This window comes from Scleropages formosus, chromosome 22 (assembly GCF_900964775.1).
Source record: "Scleropages formosus chromosome 22, fSclFor1.1, whole genome shotgun sequence".
Taxonomy (NCBI): Eukaryota; Metazoa; Chordata; class Actinopteri; order Osteoglossiformes; family Osteoglossidae; genus Scleropages; species Scleropages formosus.
In genome coordinates, this window is record NC_041827.1 from 17,755,584 (window position 1) to 17,776,314 (window position 20,731).

General features: G+C 50.9%; 2 protein-coding genes across 3 annotated transcripts in view; one reads left to right on the plus strand and one right to left on the minus strand.

Annotated features, from left to right (window-relative positions):
• Nucleotides 1–20,731, plus strand: part of syn2b (synapsin IIb) — a 68,220-nt gene that overhangs the window by 31,454 nt on the left and 16,035 nt on the right. For both annotated transcript variants that reach the window (XR_003797234.1, XM_029247712.1), the window contains exons 2-5: nt 3,076–3,133; nt 5,214–5,305; nt 7,078–7,234; nt 9,415–9,504. Coding sequence is in view for 1 of the 2 variants with exons in the window: in XM_029247712.1 (XP_029103545.1) it covers nt 3,076–3,133; nt 5,214–5,305; nt 7,078–7,234; nt 9,415–9,504 (397 nt within the window). In the remaining variant the exon portion in view is untranslated. The remainder of the gene's footprint in view (nt 1–3,075; nt 3,134–5,213; nt 5,306–7,077; nt 7,235–9,414; nt 9,505–20,731) is intronic.
• LOC108929822 (metalloproteinase inhibitor 4) lies at nt 11,958–20,163 on the minus strand. Its single transcript, XM_018744625.2, has 5 exons — nt 19,821–20,163; nt 15,238–15,335; nt 14,632–14,746; nt 13,484–13,608; nt 11,958–13,125 (listed from the first exon to the last, which is right to left on the minus strand). Exons 1-5 carry the CDS (start codon nt 19,957–19,959, stop codon nt 12,928–12,930), a joined length of 675 nt encoding a protein of 224 aa, XP_018600141.1. The 5' UTR covers nt 19,960–20,163; the 3' UTR covers nt 11,958–12,927.

Below are 20,731 nucleotides of genomic sequence, written 5' to 3' on the forward strand. Positions count from 1 at the left end.
CCTTCTCTGCCTGTAGCACCCTTGAGTAATGTACTTACCCTAAATTACTCAACTGTCTAAATAGGTAAGTTGCCTTGGAGGAAAGCATCAGCTAAATGTAAAAAATTTTTTCATATACTTCTTTTTATTTTATTTATTCAGCCCCTTTGTCCAAAGCAGATTATAATGATTTTGCACTAAGCTATTCACTTGGGCACTCCTGGACTGGGGCGATTACCCAGGATCCTTCACTGGACCCAGGCAGAGAGAGGCGGGTGCCTTCTATCACATCCTAGAGGCTGTTCGTGATCTTTGTGTTTTGATGCACGTCTGCCCGGATGTGTCTCGCACCTCAGCTTCCGACGGGAGTCCCGGTCGAACGCGTTGTTGCAGGGATATAACGAGCACCGCAAGGCCCTGGTGATGTCATCGCGCTATAAATAGACAGCATCCCGTCGCAGCGGGGCGTCTCCCGCCCTCGCAGCTGGTCCCGGCCTAATGAACCAGCTGCTCTGGGCCTCCACGGCGACTCCCTCACATTCCCTCGAACAGGAAGAGCGTTCATCATTTTGTTTGCGAGGGCCCGGGTGCTCAGGTGCGAAACGATGCCCTGTTACCTGAGGGCTGAGCGAAAATGCTCTTATTTGCATTTCTTGCTTTTGCTTCGCGGTAACGTGGTGGTTGGCGCTGCCTCCTTTGGACGTAAAGGTCACAGGTTTGAGTCTTACCTCTGGCTGCAGTACCCATGAGTAAGGTACTTACCCTAAATTGCTCCAGTAACAATGGCCTCGCTGTGTAAGTGGGTAAATAATTGTAAATACCTTAACATCGTCAGTATGATAATGTTTCATCCAAATTCTGTCGGATGAATATTTATGCGAGTGCAATTAGATTAAACCTGTTTTTTTTAATACGTGGTTCGTTACTGTGGTACTGGTTCGAACATATTATGTGTCAACAGCTGTGCTGAGTTAAACTACTGTATTTTGTCATTGGGGGGGTGCGGGGGCACAGTGGGTTGGAGCAGGTCCTGCTCTCCAGCGGGTCTGGGGCTCAAGTCCTGCTTGGGGTGCCTTGTGACGGACTGGTGTCCCGTCCTGGGTGTGTCCCCTCCCCATCCAACCCCACGCCCTGAGTTGCCGGGTTAGGCTCTGGCTCCCCGCGACCCCGTATGGGACAAGTGGTTTTGGATATTGTTGTCAGTATTAATGAATTACACCTAGTGGTGTTATAGATCCCCTATAGCTGTCCTTGGAATTATGACCTCGATGTAAAAAAGTATGAAAAATTTGTGCAAAACTGCAATGCATTCTCACAGATTTATTTCTTCTCAAATTCACACACAGTAAAGCGACCAAAGTTCACTTGAAGGCTGGACTCCAGAGTTATGTTTAAATAAGACAATATTTGAATACTTATTTTTCTGTCCCTTGAAAGATAATATTAATAGTCTTCGGGGGAAAATCATTCAAAGAAATCTGTAGCAGCGGGTGGCGCAGTGGTTGGAGCCACCTGGTAGGTTACAGGTTCGACTCTCCCTCCTGCTGCAGTACTCTTGATCAAGGTGAGTGGCAAGTGGGCAGCATGGGGGCACAATGAGTAGCGCTGCTGTCTCACAGCGCTTGGGTGGTGTGAGGGAACATGGGTTCGATCCTCACTCAGTCTGTCTGGAGTTTGCATGTTCTCCCTGTCTCTGCGTACGTTTTCTCCGGGTGCTCTGGTTTCCTCCCACACTCCAAAGACATGCTGTTCAGGTTCACCCGCAGTGTGTGAGTGACAGAGAGAGTGTGTGTGTTCCACTGATGTACGGATGAGTGAGCCAGTGTAAGTAGTGTACCTAGCAGTGTAAGTTACCATGGTGAATAAGGTGTGTGGGTTGATAACACTACACAGAGTTCATTGGAAGCTGCTTTGGAGAAAAGTGCCTGCTAAATAAATAAATGTAAATCTAAGTGGCCTGAATTAATACAGTAGGAATGCGTTGCTGGGTGAACAACTCGATTGTAAAGTTTGCCAGCTAACACCGTGAGTCACGTTTGAAAAAGACATCAGATGAATAAATGAAGGTTAATGATGGAAACCAGGAAAACTTGCAGACTGACAGAGTGATTTTCCACTGGATGGCAGCAAAGCACAGCTACACCACTGGCTCAGCAGCTCCGCTTCAAATCATTATCATAATTAAATCACACTCCGTTGGCTGGGGTTTGTCTTATTTCGGATTTGAAAGAGCTGAGAGTCAGGACTCCTGCGGTTGCGGAGAGGCCTCGGCAGGCGGTGCGTGTAACTCCGAGCTGACGGGTGAGCGGAGCCTCCTACCAGGGTTCGATGTTGCAGCCCTGCAGTGTGTCCAGGGGCCCCGAGCTCCTCTCAGCACATTCTGTTACCATCGGGGCCACGAACATGAGCCCCGTTTGGCTGACACTGTCCGCTGAAGCTCAGCCCTCTCTCACAACAAAGTCACGCTGCCTTCACAGTGCAGAATGTCGAAATAACAATATGAAATGGAAAAAGCCCATGCGTGTAATTAAAATGAGAAATTCTTGTGGCAGAAACAGTGACATGGTGGCGCAGCCTCACAGTGCCTGGGTGGTGTGAGACAACGTGGGTCTGATTCCTGCTCAGTCTGGGAAGAGTTTGCATGTGTTCTCCTTGTGTCTGCGTGGGTTTCCTCTGGATGCTCTGGTTTCCTCCCACATTCCAAAGCAATGCATGCTATGTTGATGGTTCCAGATTGCCTTCAGTACTCAAATAGGTAAACGACTGTGTGTGTGTGTGTGTGTGTGTGTGTGTGTGTGCAAAAATTATATTTTCTTAAATTATATGAATTATAAATATTTATTTATTTAAATTAATGCACAAATTGTATTTCCATGAGATGTACATCACTCTGGAGAAAAGCGCCTGCTAACCGAATAAATGTACATGGAAATGTAAATAAAAGACAGGCGTAGAGCGGAAAGCACAGTGTTTGTGACACACGTTACACACACCTGTCCGCATCTTTCCTTTCCTCAGCTGTACCGAAACACAGGAGTTCAGTGCGGAGTCTTCAGCTCTCTGTCCCACTCTCACCTCTCCTCTCCTCTCCTGCAGGACCAAAGTGTTCAGGGGGAGGAAGGTGCAGGGAGACCACGACATCAAAGTGGAGCAGGTATGTGTGTTTGTGTGTGTGTGTGTGTGTTTGGGGGGGTAATGTAAGCTCTAGGCAGGTGTGCAGCTGAACGGCGAAAACCGTGTTTTTTTTTCGGATTTGCCATCAGCACCACCATAACTGACCCTGCCGAAGAGAGACCTGCGTTCGCTTGCATTTGCCACTAATATATGAAATGAGAACATGTTCTTTTGTGATCTTCACGCAGAACGTTCTGAGGGATAGACCGTTTGACTGTCCGCTTCTTGCCCAGGCAGTGTGACTGAGGGCAGGTTTACACTGCTAAACACCCCCTGCCATTTTAGAGCTGGTGGAGCTTTGAGAGCCCAGCTGGGCACCGCGGGGTAGCGCTGCCCTCCCGTTCACCGCTGTAAACAGCAGTAAATGGCTCTTTTCTGATGCGTGAGATGTTGAGCTGTGAAGTGAGGGAGGCCTGCTTGGAGAAGATCAGTTACTTTGATACTGAGAGCGCGGAGCCTCGACCCCATGCACGGCAGGACGGCGATGGGTGCTGTACTGCGCCCAACGAGAGGTCCACAGCTCCACCTGATCTCACGACTACAACGTCTGTGTGTTCTTGTGTGGTCTTGTGTGAACTTGACATAGGGTGTAGGACGTCCCCCGTGTTGAGACGGAGATTTGTGGAAGCACTTAGAGAGGAGAAGATCCCAGTGATGGATAAATGGATAGATAGATGGGAGGATGCTATAATAAATGTGCAGAACCATGTTACATGTTTCAATATGATGACTTCCTTGATTCAGTGGTGAAAGATGTGCAGTGTTCCTGAAGACTGAGACTCTCAGTTGAATGTTATCTGTGTATGTTACCCTTACTGCCTTAAATACCTTAATAAATGTGTAAATGTGGGGTACGGGAGGCCCTTTGCCGGGCTGTGGGGCAGCGTTTTGGACTTTATTTGGGTACAGGCGCCACCTGATTCGTGGGTCAACGGTCCAACCTCTGCAGCTGCTCTCCTGCTGTTCATCTTCCTCACTTTGTGGTGCCATCAGGAATGTGTGACATATCCCGTGTAATATGTCACATGCCCCTTCTGGGGCGGCAGCGATACGCGGCAGCGGGAACTCATTTCTCTGTATTAATGTGCAGAAACATTATGGAAAATTATGCTCCTTCGTTTTGGAAACAGCCCCCTGCTTCATGATGCAAATATACATAAGAGGCCACTTTTATTAGTTTGACAAATAGCAAACAAATATAAAAAAGCAGTAATGTGGCTTATTTACGAGCGCGCTGCTCAGCGGGACGTGTTCAGGGAACCACGTGCTGATGGCTCCGGATCGCAGCGGAAATGAATTCCATAATTTCAAGAATATTTTAACGCTTTTCTTAATTGTCAAAAAGAGACTTTTTCCTTCAGTCATCGCAGAAAGAGGGAAAGCAGGTGAGGCGAAAGACTGGGAGCTGCTGGGGGGGGTCACCCGAGGTCACTCTAGGTCATCGCCTTGCGCAAAGAGGGTCGGAGAGGCCCGTCCAGAAGCGTTAATGAGAACCAACCCGTTTGTTTCATCCCGCACAGAAAAAGCAAAAGCAAAACTGTAATTAAATACAACTGACTGGTTTACAGGCATACATGTTTTTTTAATGACGTTTCCCATAAAACACGGGGCATTCATTAAAAATGACGTTTGTTTCAATTTACCGGACATTTCCAGCGGCGTCCGGGAGGAGATGGAATCGCAGCGGGGGTTCGAGTGGGCAGATAATGGTCGTTTCTACACTTTGTGGTCGTGCAGCCAGAACGGCAGCATCCGCACCCTGCAATTACACCGTACGGGAACCGGGACGGGGGGGGTCCCGCGGAACGGCACGGAAACAACCGGCGTACCAGGCTTACGGGGCCTGGTTACCGCATTAATGACACGGGGCACACGGTTCGAATGGCAGCGACGCCAATCTACGTCTGTCTGCTTTCCGTTCCGCTGTAAATACAGGGTTTACCGTGGTACACGGCTGAAATGCAGTCTAGATCGGGAACCTTATATTTACAGATTTATTTGAAGAGCCGCGCTCCTACTCGCTGCGCCACTGACCCCCCGCACACATTGTCCCCCTCCAGGCCGAGTTCTCGGAGATCAACCTCGTGGCTCACGCCAACGGTACCTGCAACGTGGACATGCAAGTCGTCCGTAACGGAACGAAGGTGGTCAGGTAGGAGCGGGGAGCGCGACCGCGTCACACAGCCACTTGCCGAAGACGTGTCCACTCTAATTGTCAAATGTGACGCGCCACATCGAGGAGATCACGAACACAGTCAGGATCTTATCCCTTCGTAGGGTGAACAGCAAATGGAGAAGCGTGGGGACGTACGGAACCATGGAGTCCACATTCAGTAACCTCTCACACACCCCTCACTACTGCGATGTGACGACAAACGCAGCACATCGCGTTTTCGCTTTAATCGCACCTTATTTGCCCCCCAACCCACTAGTCATCAACAGCTGCAGACGCTTTCCCGGGATTCCCGGGCTGCGATGGCAGGAAATTTGGCCGTTGGCTTTACTTTGCAAAAAAAAAAAAAACGCAGCGGCTGGAACGAGGAGGACGCGCTGCTAACGCACAAACGCGCAGATTCCTGTTATAATTGCTGTTATAAAGGGGTCTAATTAACATTATTTCTTAATGGAAAAAAAAATCGGGTCTTGGATCAAATAAGATACCTGACATATTAGAGTAGTGTATTATATGATATTATACAGTATTATATATTACATTTTTTCATGTTAATTTATCTTTCCCTGCCTTTGCCAGTGCAATCTGAGCTGTTTTTATAACTTGGTTCACAGCTCTTTACGATATCAAGAAATAAAGTTTGCTAGATCACTGCCTCTGTCTTTCACTCTACTGTTAGAGCAGCTGCTATATAGTGTTACTCACTAATTTCACCAGCGGTACTAGATTACCTACATTGGCTCATGAGATTAAGGCTTTGTTTACGCTACTGATCGTTGTTTCCATGACAATTTAGAAGTTAATACATTAGATTTACCCAGAAAGTAACCAGGCGAATGTCAGTGCGGGAGTAAAAAAAAAAACGTTCTGTGCTGAGACACCCTGTGTGTCTGGCTGAGATTGCAGAATGACTGATCCGGGCGCCGACGCCGTTGCGCTGAATAAAATGCCCATTGCGGAAGTCAGATGATAACATAACGGGCAAAAATTGTTCTCCTACTGAACGGAAAACCTGTCGTTTGGGTTTATAGCTCCTTAAGTCAGCGGAACAGGTTTTTTGTTGTACGGGCTGAACATAAGGGGGCGAGTGCAGCACACAAATTCCACCGTGTTCTCACCGAACACACTTCATTTACGCTCTTCGTTTACTTATCGCTGTGTTTCAGGGTATAAAGCATGGTGTATTAGCACCGGTTACTATGGGAAATCCCAGAAGTCGAAACGAAGAGGCATTGACCTATTTTTCGAGCGGTTAAGGTCACCGCCTCGGCCCGAAACATCCGGGCTTAATTCTCCTCCCACGATGTTCTCGGCACAGCGGCTGCAGTAGCGAGTCGAGCGAACGGCTCGTGTGCTCGAGGGTCTCTGTGGGTCTCCGTGGGCCACCGAAGTGAAGGAACACATTTTGGCCCTTCAGCATATGACCAGGCCACATTTATACTCCTTTTTTTTCTGTCCCTCATCACTTGGAAAATTTCGATTAGATGATGTTCGATAAGGGGGGCACGGTGGTGCAGCGGGTTTGGCCGGGTCCCACTCTCTGGCGGGTCTGGGGTTCGAGTCCTGCTTAGGGTGCCTTGCGATGGACTGGTGTCCCATCCTGGGTGTATCCCCTCCCCCTCCAGCCTTGTGCCCTGTGTAGGCTCCGGTTCGCTGCAACCCTGCTTGGGACAAGCAGTTGTAGACATTGTGTGTGTGTGATGTTCAATAAGCGATGAGTTGTGGTGAAATGAAGCTTCTGACTCTTTCAGGTCATTCAAGCCCGACTTCGTTCTCGTCCGCCAGCACGCCTACAGCATGGCCCAGAACGAGGACTTCCGCAACATCATCATCGGCCTGCAGTACGCCGGAGTGCCCAGCATCAACTCGCTGGAGTCCATCTACAACCTGTGCGACAAGCCGTGGGCGGTGAGGGCTGCCGTCGGTAGCGCCGGCGCGTCAAAGCTGAGCTGGAGGGAACTCGACGCGCTGCGGACGGGGACGTTCGCGACATTTTTAGGACTGGAGAGCAAAACCCAAGCTATCGGCGTTGATCCCGTTGATCGCGGTTGAGCCGCAGTCGCTGCGAGAAGAGGCGGCGTCGTTCGCCCGGTCGGCCGAGGGCCGCTTCCTTGCTCGCGTCGAGTTCCCCCGCGCTGCCGTGCCTCCGCAGACGTTCGCCGTGAAATCGCTCTTCCGGACCGTCGACGTCCTGCGGGACCTCGTCGCTTCATCCGCGAGCGCAGTGGTCACCGCGTAATTATGGAACCGGAGAGCGGCTCGCACAGCTCGCACGGCTCCCACCTGAGCTCGAGGGCTCCCGGAACACCCCCCCGCTGGGGCAGATGTCCTCAAAGCTGCAGTCATGGTACCAGTGCAATCACTGCCATTATTATGAATTATAGAGGAGCCCTTGCACAGCTGAAATGGTACCAGCCTGTAGTTTGCATTTGTTTTTGCTTTTTTTGAAAAAAAGAATTATTAAAAAAAAAACACCTGCAGGTTCTCTTTGCAATGGAGTTCATAGTTTCTTTCCAGTTCACTTGTTCAGCCTGCCTTGAATTGGATCTCAGGATCTTGCTCCGTAAACACGGTACCGTCCATCGCAGGCAGTCATTTCCTCAGCCGGTTTTGCTCATGCTTTTCCTGCCGCCCTTTTACCTCATTTACTGTGGTTGAGTAGCCAAGCGTTCACGGAGTTGGGGGTGCAAACGGTTGGGGGCCCGGTTCCCAGAGCGAGATCTGCTCTTGTACCTTTAGCGAAGGTTATTTAACCTGAATTGTTCCACAGAAGGAGGTGAAATGGAAAAAAAAAAAGGGAAATGAAATTTTGTTTGGATAAAAATATTTGAAACCCACAACAAGATTAATAGAAAAATGCGCAAAAGTAACAGCTTTAGCCGCATTAGAGATTTAACGAAAGAAAGGTCGGCGCTAATGTGTCGCCATAGCAACGGCCACTGACACATTTCGGGACGTTTGCCCGTTGCTCACATGTTGGAACAACTGCTGAGAATTAAGGGGTTTCTTTTTGTCGCTCTGTCGAAGCTCCGTGCCTGGGACTCTCTTGCTGTGTGTGCGTGTGTGCGCGCGCGCGTGTGTGTGTGTGTGTGTGTGTGTTGCATCCTATACAGTGAACTCTGGATCATTCTCTTTCACGAAATAAGACCGCATTGTCCGTCTTCGCAAAAAGGCAAAGAGCTTCAGAAAGAAGAGCGCGCCAGCATGTGCCGACGGTGCGTGAAAGTTTACGGCCCACGTAATAACTTGGACTCGGCGCTCACCGGCGTGGAAGCGCTGCTAAATTTGAGAGCGTAAGTACTACTTGAACAGATTATAGCTCAACAGATGAATGAGATGAGATCGGCACACTAATGGGGCTGTTTCATAAAGTTTTACTGTCGCTTTGAGCACCAATGAGCAGTCGGACAGGTAGCGCCGCCAAATAATCATTTCAGAACAACCAGAAAGCAATAAGAGTACAATGAAAATATTGAAAATTATAACAGAAAGGGGGATGCTGTGGCACGGCAGGTTTGGCCTGTGGCCGCTATGTGGTGTGTTCGCGGTTCGAGTCCTGCATGGGGTACCTTCCAATGGACTGGCATCCTGTCCTGGGTGTGACCCCTCCCCCTTCGGCCTTGTACCCTGTGTTTCCTTGGAGTGTCCTTCCACACTCCGAAGACATGCTGTTCAGGTTCCCCCATAGTGCGTGTGTGTGACAGAGAGTGTGTGTTCCACTGGTGTATGGATGAGTGACCCCGTGTAAGTCTTCCGGGTGCTCTGGTTTCCTCTCACAGTCCAAAGACATGCCGTTCAGGTTCACCCATCGTGTGTGAGTGTTCCACTGATGTATGGATGAGTGACCCAGTGTGAGTAGTGTATCTAGCAGTGTAAATCACTGCGGTGAATAAGGTGTGTGGGCTGATAACACTACGTAGAGTTCATTGGAAGTCGATTTGGAAAAAAGTGTCTCCAGAATAAATAAATGCAAATAACCATGTCCTGAAATGATTTTTTCAGTCTCTCCATTACCATCAGTGAGAACAGAGCTGTTCCCATCAATAAAAATTACTTCTCATCTGTCCGTATTGTCCTCTCTCCCCCAGTTCGCCCAGCTGATCAGCACCTACAAGAGGCTCGGCCCAGAGAAGTTCCCTCTGATCGAACAGACCTTCTACCCCAACTATAAGGACATGGTAAGACGGCGTTTGCTTCGTATTCACATCACTCCGCCCTGGCACAACCGCGTGGAGTTGCAGGCAATTTCCACCCACAGCTATGAGAGCGAAATAATGTATTTCCGTTCCAGTGCCGGAGCTCATATTGTACCGCTAATTTGCTTTCGGGGCACAGATCGGTTGCTGGCATTTCGTGAAGGTTCCTCATGGCCGTACGAACGCACGGCGCAGCTGCGGCTTCCCATTTGTCCGAAATGACACTCCGAGATGGATGCTCCCTTGTAAAAGGGCGCTATCAGTATTCAGCGTGAATCAGCAGTCAGCAGTGAGCGGGGAAACAGTCAGGTTTCTGTTTTCTCTCTTTTCTTATGCTAACGTGCGTCTCGGCAGAACGCTCAACTTCAGGCGGGAGGCTCCTGGCAGACGCCGCTCCAGTTTCCGCTCCTCCCTCGCACGCTTTAGACCACGGCCTATTTTACGCCGCGGGACTAATTCGGCGCGGAGCCGCCGTCTTCCGAACGAAGGCCCCTTTCCGGGACCTGCTCATAAACGCACGTATAAAACACGCGTGTGCTTCTGGTGTTCATTCCGTGTCAACGTGCTTTAGGGGCGCTCTAATTCTGACCGTTCATTCACGTGCCTCTCGGGGGCATGATACATACCGGCATATATCCGACTTTCTCTTTTTCTTTTTCGGCAATGTGTTCTGCTGCACGGGGGTGCGGTGGTGCAGCGGGTTTGGCCCGTGTCTGCTCTCTGGCGGGTCTGGGGTTTGAGTCCCACTTGGGGTTCCTTGTGATGGACTGGCGTCCCGTCCTGGGTGTGTCCCCTCCCCCTCCATCCTTACACCCTGTGTTTGCTGGGTTAGGCTCCGGTGCACCGCAACCCCGCTTGGGACAAGTGGCTTCAGTGTGTGTGTGTGTGTGTGTCTTCTGCTGCACATACCCAATGCAAATATTCAGACTAATTGGATTACCCAAAAAGAGAGGGGCATTTTATGCATTCCATATATTAGTGGACTCACGCTGCAAAGTGCTGAGGGCTGAGCCGATTGGTCTTCAAATAATCAATATTCCTCTATACCGGTGGTCCCTGATTTACGATGGAGTTACGTTCCCCGAAACCCATCATAAGTCGAAAATGTATTTAATACACACCTCTGAGTGACAGACTGGGAGATGCGGATCGCTGCTGCTGCCCAGCATCGCGAGGGAGTGTCGCACCTCGTGTCGCTTTCCCCGGAAAAAAAATCAAAATTCAAAGTAGAGTTTCTACCGAAGGTCTGTTTCCAGCTCACCATCGAAAAGTCAGAAAAAAATCGCAAGTCGACACATTGTAAATCGGGGTCCACCTGTATATGAACATTTCAGACTTCGAGGCAGATAAGACGTTGCTTTATTTTGAAGGACCCGGGTTCAAACCTCACCTCCTGTTGTAGTCCCCATAATCAAGGCATATACCCTGAATTGATACAGTAAAAATGACCCGGCTGTATAAAAGAATAAATGGGTGTAAATAGTGTCATGCGTAAATCTGTGCCAGTCACCTCCGGTAAAGGTGTTGGATAAATAAGTACAGTAAATGCAAACAAGTACATATGATGTGGTTGAGGTACTTTCAGGGACAGCTGGTAGCGTAGTAGATCCAAGGGTTGCAGGTTCGATCCCCATCTCTGGCTGTAGTACCTTTGAGCAAAGTACTTACCCTAAATTACTCCAGTAATATGACCCAGTTGCATAAATGTTCATGCACCCTAACTTTATGATCATCCCCAGATCACCCTTTACCCAGGTGCTACTCCTGCATTGTATGTTTGTGCACCTTATAAAAATTTTTTTTTTTTTTTTTAAATTTTAGGAAGGTTACCAGGATTGTATTTTTGCTGAGATGTATGTCGTTTTGGAAAAAAGCATCTGTTAAATGAATAAATATGATGTATGCTTCCAAAAAAAAATGTAAGGATAACTTCAGCTGCATGCTGTATATAATCAGGATGAAAGCAGTACAGGGACAGCTGGTAGTGCTGTGAGCTGCTACCTTTGGAGCCAAAGGTTGCATGTTTGAATCCCACATCTGACTGCAGTACCCTTGAGCAAGGTACTTACCCTAAATTGCTCCAGTAAAAATTACCCAGCTGTATAAATGGGTAAATAATTGTAACCTTACTATTGCAAGTCACTTTGGAGAAGAGCATCAGTATGTGAATAAATGTAAGTTAAAAAACACCACTTATGTGTGTGTGTGTGCTGCGGGGAAGTGCCCAGCGGTTATAAACCCGACAGAAGATACCGACGCAGGATATTCGGAGAAAAACACTGCGCCCTTGACGAAACGTGCGTTTTTTTTTTTCCGCAGCGTAGATGAGTCCAGGCAGGTCGGGAGAAGCAACGCCCGTTAAGGAACACGTGGCCCGTCCCTGACCGCCGTGGGGGAAACGAACAGGAACGAAACAGACAGACTGCGCCTCGAGGTTCTCTATTGGAAGATTTTATAAACAACATTTTTGGTACAATAAAATAGAAAAACGCAAACTACGTATCGACAGCGAAAGAGACATAAATACCCATAGAAACATCCCGCGCAGGTACTACTCGTGCTCTTGTTATCGCAGTGTTATTGGCTTTTTTGGCACAGGGGGGGTTTTACAAAGCGCAGCAACGTAGGACACGCACAAGATGCAAATAAAGAATAAACAACGTTGCGCTACATGTACTGCAAACGATACGATACGTTCTATTTTGCCTCCGTGAATGCTTTAGTTGTTAATAGTCATAGAAATATTTACAATCCTCGTGTGCGCTGGCGTGGGGGGGCGGGGGGGGGGGGGGGGGTGTATTCTTCGGTCTTTTGGTTCGGGGCCTTCGAAACGCCGGGAGGGACAGATGCGTGACGTGCAGTTTATTAACGGACAGACGATGGGTTTGCGCCCCTGAGGATTACTCGACTCATCGGTCTTTTTACACGAATGCAAAATTGCGTTCGTTAATTGACAGGTTTTCCTTTATAGTTACTGGGCGCGGTACAAAACGCGGTTTTTTTTTTTTTTTTTTTCTTTCTTTTAAATTTATCTTCAACTCGGGTGCCGTTTCTACGTTACCGCTAAACTGCACCCTTCTGCACGGGGGCCGCGAAGGGAGGGGATGCTGTCGATTGCGTCGCGAGACTATACGTGTGCGCTGCGGACCGTCGTGCGGAAAAGAAAGTGGGGACAGGCATGGCGCAAGGCATGCTGGGAGTTTGCCGCTATGAGGAAGAAGGGACTCTGTCCTGACGGGTCTACGAGAAGCACGTCGCCTTCAGATGGACTTGCGACCGCGTGGCCTTTGGGTCGGCTCCCTTACATTCACCCAGCAGCGGGGCGCTGGGTCACGGCAACGCCCGGACGCAGCCGGCAGGAGGCGCCGCGCTGCAGAAGCTCCTCCCACCAGCCGGACCCGCCCCTCACGGGTCGGACATGTCCAGGAAGTCCTTGTCGGGGGGCGGGCCTCCGCGGTACCAGCTGCAGGAGCCGTCGGTGCGCTTGACGCACGCGAAGTGGCGCGCCTGTTCGCCGCTCAGGCTGTTGTCCAGGAGCCAGTCGGTCCACAGGCACTCGCCGTCCTCGGTGGTGGCGCACGGCACCGAGTTGCACGTGGCGATCTGAGGGCGGGCGGCAACGCTGCAGTGAGACGACTCGAACCCCAGGCCAAACCCTCCATCGCAAGCGCTCTCTTATGGTGGCGCAGCGGGTCGCACCGGCGCCTCGCAGCACCTGGGCTGTGCAAATGGTCACGGGTTCGATCCCCGCTCGTTCCGTGCAGAGCGCACATGTTCTCCCCCCCCCCCCGCGTTCCTGGTGGTTTCCTCCCGCACTCCATAGATGTGTGTTTCAGGTGGGCCTGTCACCCTCACCCATCCCTTGTGTGTTACTGTGCTCCATCTAACGCCGTAAGTCACTGTTGACACGGGTAATTTACATATCCGGGAATATTCGGCATAGCCCGCGCCCGGGACTCACCCTGCAGTCGCAGCCCGATTGGTATCTGTAGTTGAGGTTCTTCTTCTGGGACATGGACAGGTTGTCCCAGGGCTCCACCAAGTCGCAGAGGCCGACGGAGACCTTGCCGTCGCTCAGCATGTTCCCTTGGAGACACGGGGGGCAAACGGACGGTCAGCGTGCCGGCGGCTCACCCAGAGCGGCAGCCTGGACGGAAACCTTGGGTCTCGACCGTACGATAAGACCGGAGGTGTGGCACGGTCACTGCACCGTCATTACCAGCACTACAAGCTGCAATTTTTAAAGCTAGATTGTTCTGCGGATGCCGTCCTGTTTTAAACACATCATTTCCACTCATGCATCAAATAACGGACTGTTGAATACAAGGCGGCAGTGTCCAGAGCCTGTTCCGGAAACACAGAGCATGAAACACGATAATGTTTAATGTATAATTTTGTAACATATCAAAACAATACTCCTTTAGAACTGATCACGTGCGGCAAATTCAATGGGTGGATCGGCCGTTTTATTCCTTGCCCATAGCGGTATGAATTTCGGCGGCACACCACAATATATAAAGTGGATGGCACGGCGGCGCAGCGAGTCTCACAGCATCTGGGTGGTGTAAGAGCACGTGGGTTCGACCCCCACTAAGTCTGTGTGGAGTTTGCATGTTCTCTGCGGGGGGGGGGGCTTCCTCTGGGTGCTCTGGTTTCCTCCCACACTCCAAGGACATGTTGTTCAGGTAGACTGGTGTGTGAGTGACAAAGAGAGTGTGTTCCACTGATGTATGGATGAGTGACCCAGTGTAAGTAGTGTATCTAGCAGTGTAAGTCTTCGGGTGCTCTGGTTTCCTCCCACACTCCAAAGACATGCTATTCATGTTCCTTTATAGTGTGTAAGTGACAAAGAGAGTGTGTTCCACTGATGTATGGATGAGTGACTCAGTGTAAGTAGTGTATCTAGCAGTGTAAGTCACTGCGGTGAATAAGGTGTGTGGCTTGGTAACCCTACATAGAGTTCACTGGAAGTCGCTGTGGAGAAAAGCGTCAGCTAAATAAATTAACGTAAAGTGCCGCATCTAGTTCAAAATGCTCCTTTGCATTTAATATCCGCACAAAAGGACGGACTTGCTGCGCTCCACGAGGCCCAGAGCCGCCTCCTCTCACCTGACAGCAGGTACTGCACCTTGTTGCTGGAGTCCAGCTTGACGCCGCAGAGCGAGGAGAAGACGGGCGTGTACATGTACTGGATGTCCTTCACCTTCTCGAAGCCTTTGAACATCTGCAGGAGCCCAAAGAGACGGCGCATCAAGAATGTGGAAATAACTCCGACTTCCCCGCTTCGCCATGCACCGCAGACGCTGACGGAATCCGCCCTGCGAGTTCCACCGCGGCGTCTGCGAGCGCAAAAAGCTACGAAAACGGGAAATAATAAAGATCAATAGTCGTGATATGAAGCGGAATGCAGACGGAATATGGTTTCTGTTTGCCGCACGACAGCAGGCCGTATGTGTAAAATTTCCACAATCTGATGCTGGACATGAGCCCCCCGCACCCCCACCCCCCCCATTCCCCGTCCCCTGCGGGTGCATCTTCGCTGCAGAGGAGTTCGGTCGCTGATGGAGGCCCGCCACGGCAGCAGTAAGCTCCGGTCACGACCCAACACCCTCCTGTTACGGGAAGACAGAGAGGAGCAGAGGGAGAAGGGCGCAGCGCTGGGGGGCAGGGGGGTGGGGTGAGGGTGTCGGTGCTCCGGGGCGCGGCGCCACTCCCCTTGATCAGCTTGATTTCGTATTGGATCATCTTCAGATATGGAGACGAGCTGTTGCTTGGAGACACGATCTTCTCCCCCGAGACCTTCGCCCGAATCACTGAGGAGCAGAAAACACCGATGAATCAGAGTGAGCAGTAACACCACCTACCCCCCCCCCACCACCCACTCCTCCATGTAAAACAAACACACACACACACACACACACACACACACACACACACACACACACACAAACATCTGCGGCGCAAATCCCTGTGCAGAGACTCCCTCCACGGCAGCTCAGCGGAAATTAAAACAGCAGCTCATCTGAGCCCCACAGGTCCGCTTTCGGGCCACTTAATCACCCAGCGACTGATTTTTGATTTTTCATTTTTTAATTTTTTTCCCTGTAATTAATTTGTGCCGTCGCACGCCGGAAGCTCCCTACAAGCGTGATGCTCCGTGTCCCTCTTTGTGGGAGCGAAGCTCTTTCTCCTTCTTTCGCAGACAGAGTCTGGCAGCCAAGACACCGACTGTCCCTGTTCGATATGCAAAGCCACCGCCGGTCATGTGACCGCAGCCTGCTCTCTTTCTCCAACACCTAATCTTGCACGAGGTGCGAGAGGTGCGGAACGCCGGGAGCCACCGGACCGATGGCGCGGAGCGGCCCGAATCAACCCGCGCCGACACTCACCTGTTCGTTGCGACCAAAACGCAAACATGAACTGACCGCACGTTGCGACGAACTGAACAATCGGCTTGTTGCACCATCGTTTAAACGTGACTCGATTAGCGGGTGACGACTAGTCACTAGTTGACGAGCAGGCGAACGCCGAGCCGAGGGCCGTGCACGTGGACGTTCCGTAGACGGAATGTGCTGGCACGACCGACGCGCGTCTGCATGTCTGCCATTCCTCTCATTGTTCCGGGCAGGGCCAGGAATGTCCGTCGCGAGCCGTTACGCCGACTGCGCCCAGTGCGCACCGCGGTACGCGCCCAGCTGGCAGGGCGGCGCCTTCATCGCCAACTGACCTTCCAACCCGCGGGCTCTGCCTGCGTAGCTCTCCTCCAGGTTTGCACGTCTCCGTAACGGGTCTCTCTCCGCACGGGACAGAACCGTGTGTCGGCTGGAGATGGGATGGTGACCCGAACAGAACTTCATGGCTGAACTTCAGGGGGGTCTCAGGTGGGACAGCTGGTAGTGCGGCGCTCAGAGCTACTGCTTTCGGACCCAGAGGTTGCAGGTTCGAGTTTCTCCTTCAGTTGCAGTACCCTTGAGCAAGGTGCTTACCCTAAATTGCTCCAGTAAAATTACCCAGCTGTATAAATGGGTAAATAATTGTAAGAAGCTTAACACTGTAACAAAGCAGCACCTTTCAAAGGACGGACTTTCCTCTCAAAGAGGCTACAGGGCTATTATGATATTAGCAGTTGAAAATACAGTATCAGTGAATGCAGAGGGGCAGCAGGGGGTGCAGTGGTCAGAGCTGCTGCCTTTGGACTCAAAGGACCTGGGTTTGAATCCCACCTCCTGCTGAAGTAGTCTTGATTGAGATATGTGCCCTGATTTGCTACAGTAAAAACAGTGTCTAAATGGGTAAACCGGTGTAAGCAGCTTTTGAGCGAAGTGTCAACTAAATGCATGTAAAGTAAATCCCAAGTGCGAGTCCACCCACTGCGGATGCGTTTCTGTCCACGTTCTGTGGAGGAGATGAGGCTCCACGTCCTCCCAGCTCCCCTGCAGCACTTCACACACACGTAGGACACCTGGCTGCATCTTCGCTCTCGTCCAGGTGGACCCACTATTTACACCGGTGCTGTAGGTAACCCCCCCACCCTTGACTTTTCCCCCTCATTCTTCTTCAGCTCTAGACCATCACTGTTGTGTGGTAGCCCTGGAGGTTCCAGCATGTCATCCAATGGGACTTGTTTCAAGCCTTTTCCATCTACCTGCAGGAAACACCTCCGATTTGCCCGATTTGACAAACCAAAGGTGCCATCACTTTGGTTTAAGTATTTCCCAAGAAGGATCAATGCAGGCAACTGAAATAGCGCGAGAAACGAGTTTGCAAACGCTGTGTGTAAACACACCGCTAATCGGCTCGTCGCTCAGGATGCCCCCCCACTCCCCCATCGCCCGGCCTCCCGACTCCACAGAACTCGCGTGTGCTCTTTGTCTTCCCAGTCACAGGCTTGTGCACATGTGCTGTTTTACTGAGCTCTGCACGCGTTGCTATTTGCTTTCTCAATAAGGACGAAATATTAACATCATATATTATATCCGTAATACTGACATATTGGAACATCCTTCTAGTGTTACAATCCTTTATTTTCATTAAACATATGAACTCAATACATCGTCTTAGACTAAGGAGTCTCAAAACCTTTAACCAGCACAGAGTCACAGACATAACAATGCATAGATTAAAGCATATTAATATAGGGATGTACTGCGGTATTAGTCTAGTTGTGCATAACGGGCACCAGTTGGTATGGAAGCGGCATGTTGAAGGTCCCGCTGGTCCCCGTTGGGTCCAGGTGCGAGACAGTGTGCACCACTCAGAGCCAAAGAATGTGCCCACCTGCATCCATAAGGCTGCTGGGGGTGTCTGAGCCTCGGGCAAGAAAGAGGCGACACACAGCTGCCTCGAACCCAGACCCAGAGCGGACCAGTGCACCCCTACACCTCCTGTGTTTCTTTGAGCCTGAGTTATGACTCATTTTTTATTATCTGGACATATCGTTGGTCACGTCAGCAGACGGCGGTGTGTTTAGAGCAGCTGTATAAATGCGTAAATCAGTGTAAGTTACTTTGGAGGAAAGCATCCAATAAATGAGAAAATGTAAATGTAAAATGATGAAGCCTGTCATTTCGGTACGAGACATACGAGATGAGATATGAGACGCGCAGGCTCCTCTCACAAACTTGCCCTCGGACCCAAAAGGCTACAGGTTCGAGTCCCGTGGGAGCCTTTGCTGTACTTAAGCGCTTCGGCAAATTACATTCGCAGATCGGAGAGCGGTCGCGTCGCCCTGAAACGACCGCACCGGGGAAACGTATTACAAGTGAAAACGGAGGTCGACGCCACTGGCTATGTCTTGACCGAGGCGCCGTGTCGGTGAAAAAGACATTTGCTGCAGAAGGAACGTATAAGCGGCACATTGAGGGATGAATCCGGGGCCCTGTCATGTTCACAAAGATTTCCTGTCAGCGCTCACTTAGTATGCGGCCCCTTCGCTCTCCACCATAGAGATGCTAATTCGGTGGCACTTTTCAAACTCATGTAGTACATTTACTGTTAGGACTGCTTGGACAGCCTCCATCTGGGGGGGGAGGGGGGGGTGTGGCCAGACCAGTGTCACAGCGGGTTCAGAGCTCGGGAGGAAAGCACCATGGCAAGCACCATGCCGAAAGAGCGAATTCCAGCTCCTCGGGAATAAAGAGGTCATGGAACACCATCGCAGGAAGACTCAAGAACTTCACAGGGAGTTTGTTTTTAGTGGAGCAACAATTGGAAAAGTGACATGTTTTGTTCCTAAAATCTGCGACCCAGATCACATCTCACATTTGCTTTTTTTATGTTTTTTTTTTTTTTTTTTTTGCTGACCCACTTTTCTACCCAGTTTCAGCGGAATGATCCACATTCCGACTAAATACCCTTCTGCGGCATCACACGCAGTGTCTTTGAATGCGATCTGAACATTGTGGGGCCAGTACACACAGATATTTTCCTCGCTCGTTTTACGAAAAGGCAGCAGTGGTGTTTATTAGAACCTTCATACACCTCAGAATAATCAGTTGCTTGGTAATAATTTATAGAGTCTTTCTAGACTCCAGAATCTGATTTAACATTTTATCATGTTATCATTTTATAGCAGCTCGATTAAAAAAAAGATTGAAAAAATTATTTTGTACCAGCTGAGACTTCAGGACTCTGGCGTGAGTGGCTGAACCCCCCCCCCCAGGGGACGGAGGAGTTGTTTGCCTGTCCAACCGCCCCCAAGGGGTCACATGCAGACCCCTCTCTGTTGGTTCTCACTGGACACCGGGACCGGTCCGGTCCGGTCCGATCTGTGCCAAGTCAAACGGGGCTGTTTGTTCTGAGCAGGGGGAGGCTCTGAACGGCCTGAACTCACACACACACACACACACACACACACACACACACACACACACACACACCACCTGCCTGGATGTACCTGCATAAAGAAACACTTTTTATTTATACTTTACTGTACAAATGAAAAATAAAATGAGTGGATAATTCCAACCTCCTTTTTTTCTGAGTAGGAGATGTGCCCTCGTGTCATCCGCTGGGGGTTTCTCTGAAAAAGACCTCTTCTTCCTCCTTCAGCACATCATAATATGCTGTGTTGAGCGATCGAGCCCCCCATCCCACCCCCCTTACAAAACGTGTAAAAGTGTGAATGGAGCGAAGGCGACGCTGCGCCACCGACCTCATTTCACTCGTATCAATGAAATATGGAAGCAGCACTGACGGGACACACCTGCACATCCTCCCCCCGCTCCAGACCCCACCCCCTCTCCGCCCGAGACCCCCCGCGGGGTCCGTACCGCTCCCCCGCCCCCCGCATCACATACCTATCTCAGAGCTGCAGAACTGCTCCTGGGGGTGCGCAGGGTGACAGCTGCACCCCTCGGCCACGCGCTCCGGGCCCAGGGCGAGCACGAGCAGAAGGAGTGGCGCGACTCCGCGTCCAGGTGCTGGGACTCCCACCATGGCCTCTTTCTCTCTCTCTCTCTCTGTCTCTGTTTCCCACTGTGTCTGTCTGTCTCTCTCCACCTGTCTCTCTCTCTCTCTCTCTCTCTCTCTCTCTCGCTCGCTCTCTCGTAAGATCGCGCAACTCCCGTATGTCACCGTCCGCGGTGGGGGGAGGGGCTCTTCCGTTCGGACCTCCTGCTCTCCGTCTCCAACTCCGACGAGGTGGCGGGAGAGGACACCTTATGTAGCTCATTGACACTTGAGGCCACGCCCCCGTGCGAAACCACGCCCCCTTCAGCACCCGCCCCCGGACTCGGTCGAACCGCCTGGGCGCGCGGCCGCCGCCACCTGTGGAACGCGCGCGCGGGAAGAGCGAGCTCAGCGCGGTTTGGTCAAAGAAATCAGCTTCGAAATCCCTTCCGGCGGGAGGGGACAATGTTGCACAGTTACATTTCCTAAAAAGTTTATTCAGAGAAGTGGCCGAAGACGTGACCTGTGATGAAAAAGGCGCGAGCCCAGGGGGGGGGGGCGGGTGATGGTGCCGGGGAGCTTCAGCTCCACATAAAAGGACAGGAAACGCAGCCGTGCGCCCTATCATTTACCCTTCAGTTACCACCCTGAATTCCAACTCCTGTAATTATTACCGCGGAACCGAACGGTGGGCACGTGCGCTGCGCTGCTGGGGGTCTGGGGGGTGTGGGGCTGGCGGGGGTCGCGAGCTCAAATTACACACAAATATCAGATGCGCTTCTTGCGGAAGGATCTCGTGATCTCATGAACTGTTGCGCGC

Coding starts and splice junctions, on each gene's coding strand:
- LOC108929822 (XM_018744625.2), bottom strand. CDS start 19,959: ATGGTGGGAGTCCCAGCACCTGGACGCGGAGTCGCGCCACTCCTTCTG. Junction 15,336..19,820: donor GTTCTGCAGCTCTGAGATAG/GTATGTGATGCG, acceptor TCTGCTCCTCAG/TGATTCGGGCGAAGGTCTCG. Junction 14,747..15,237: donor ACGAAATCAAGCTGATCAAG/GGGAGTGGCGCC, acceptor GGGCTCCTGCAG/ATGTTCAAAGGCTTCGAGAA.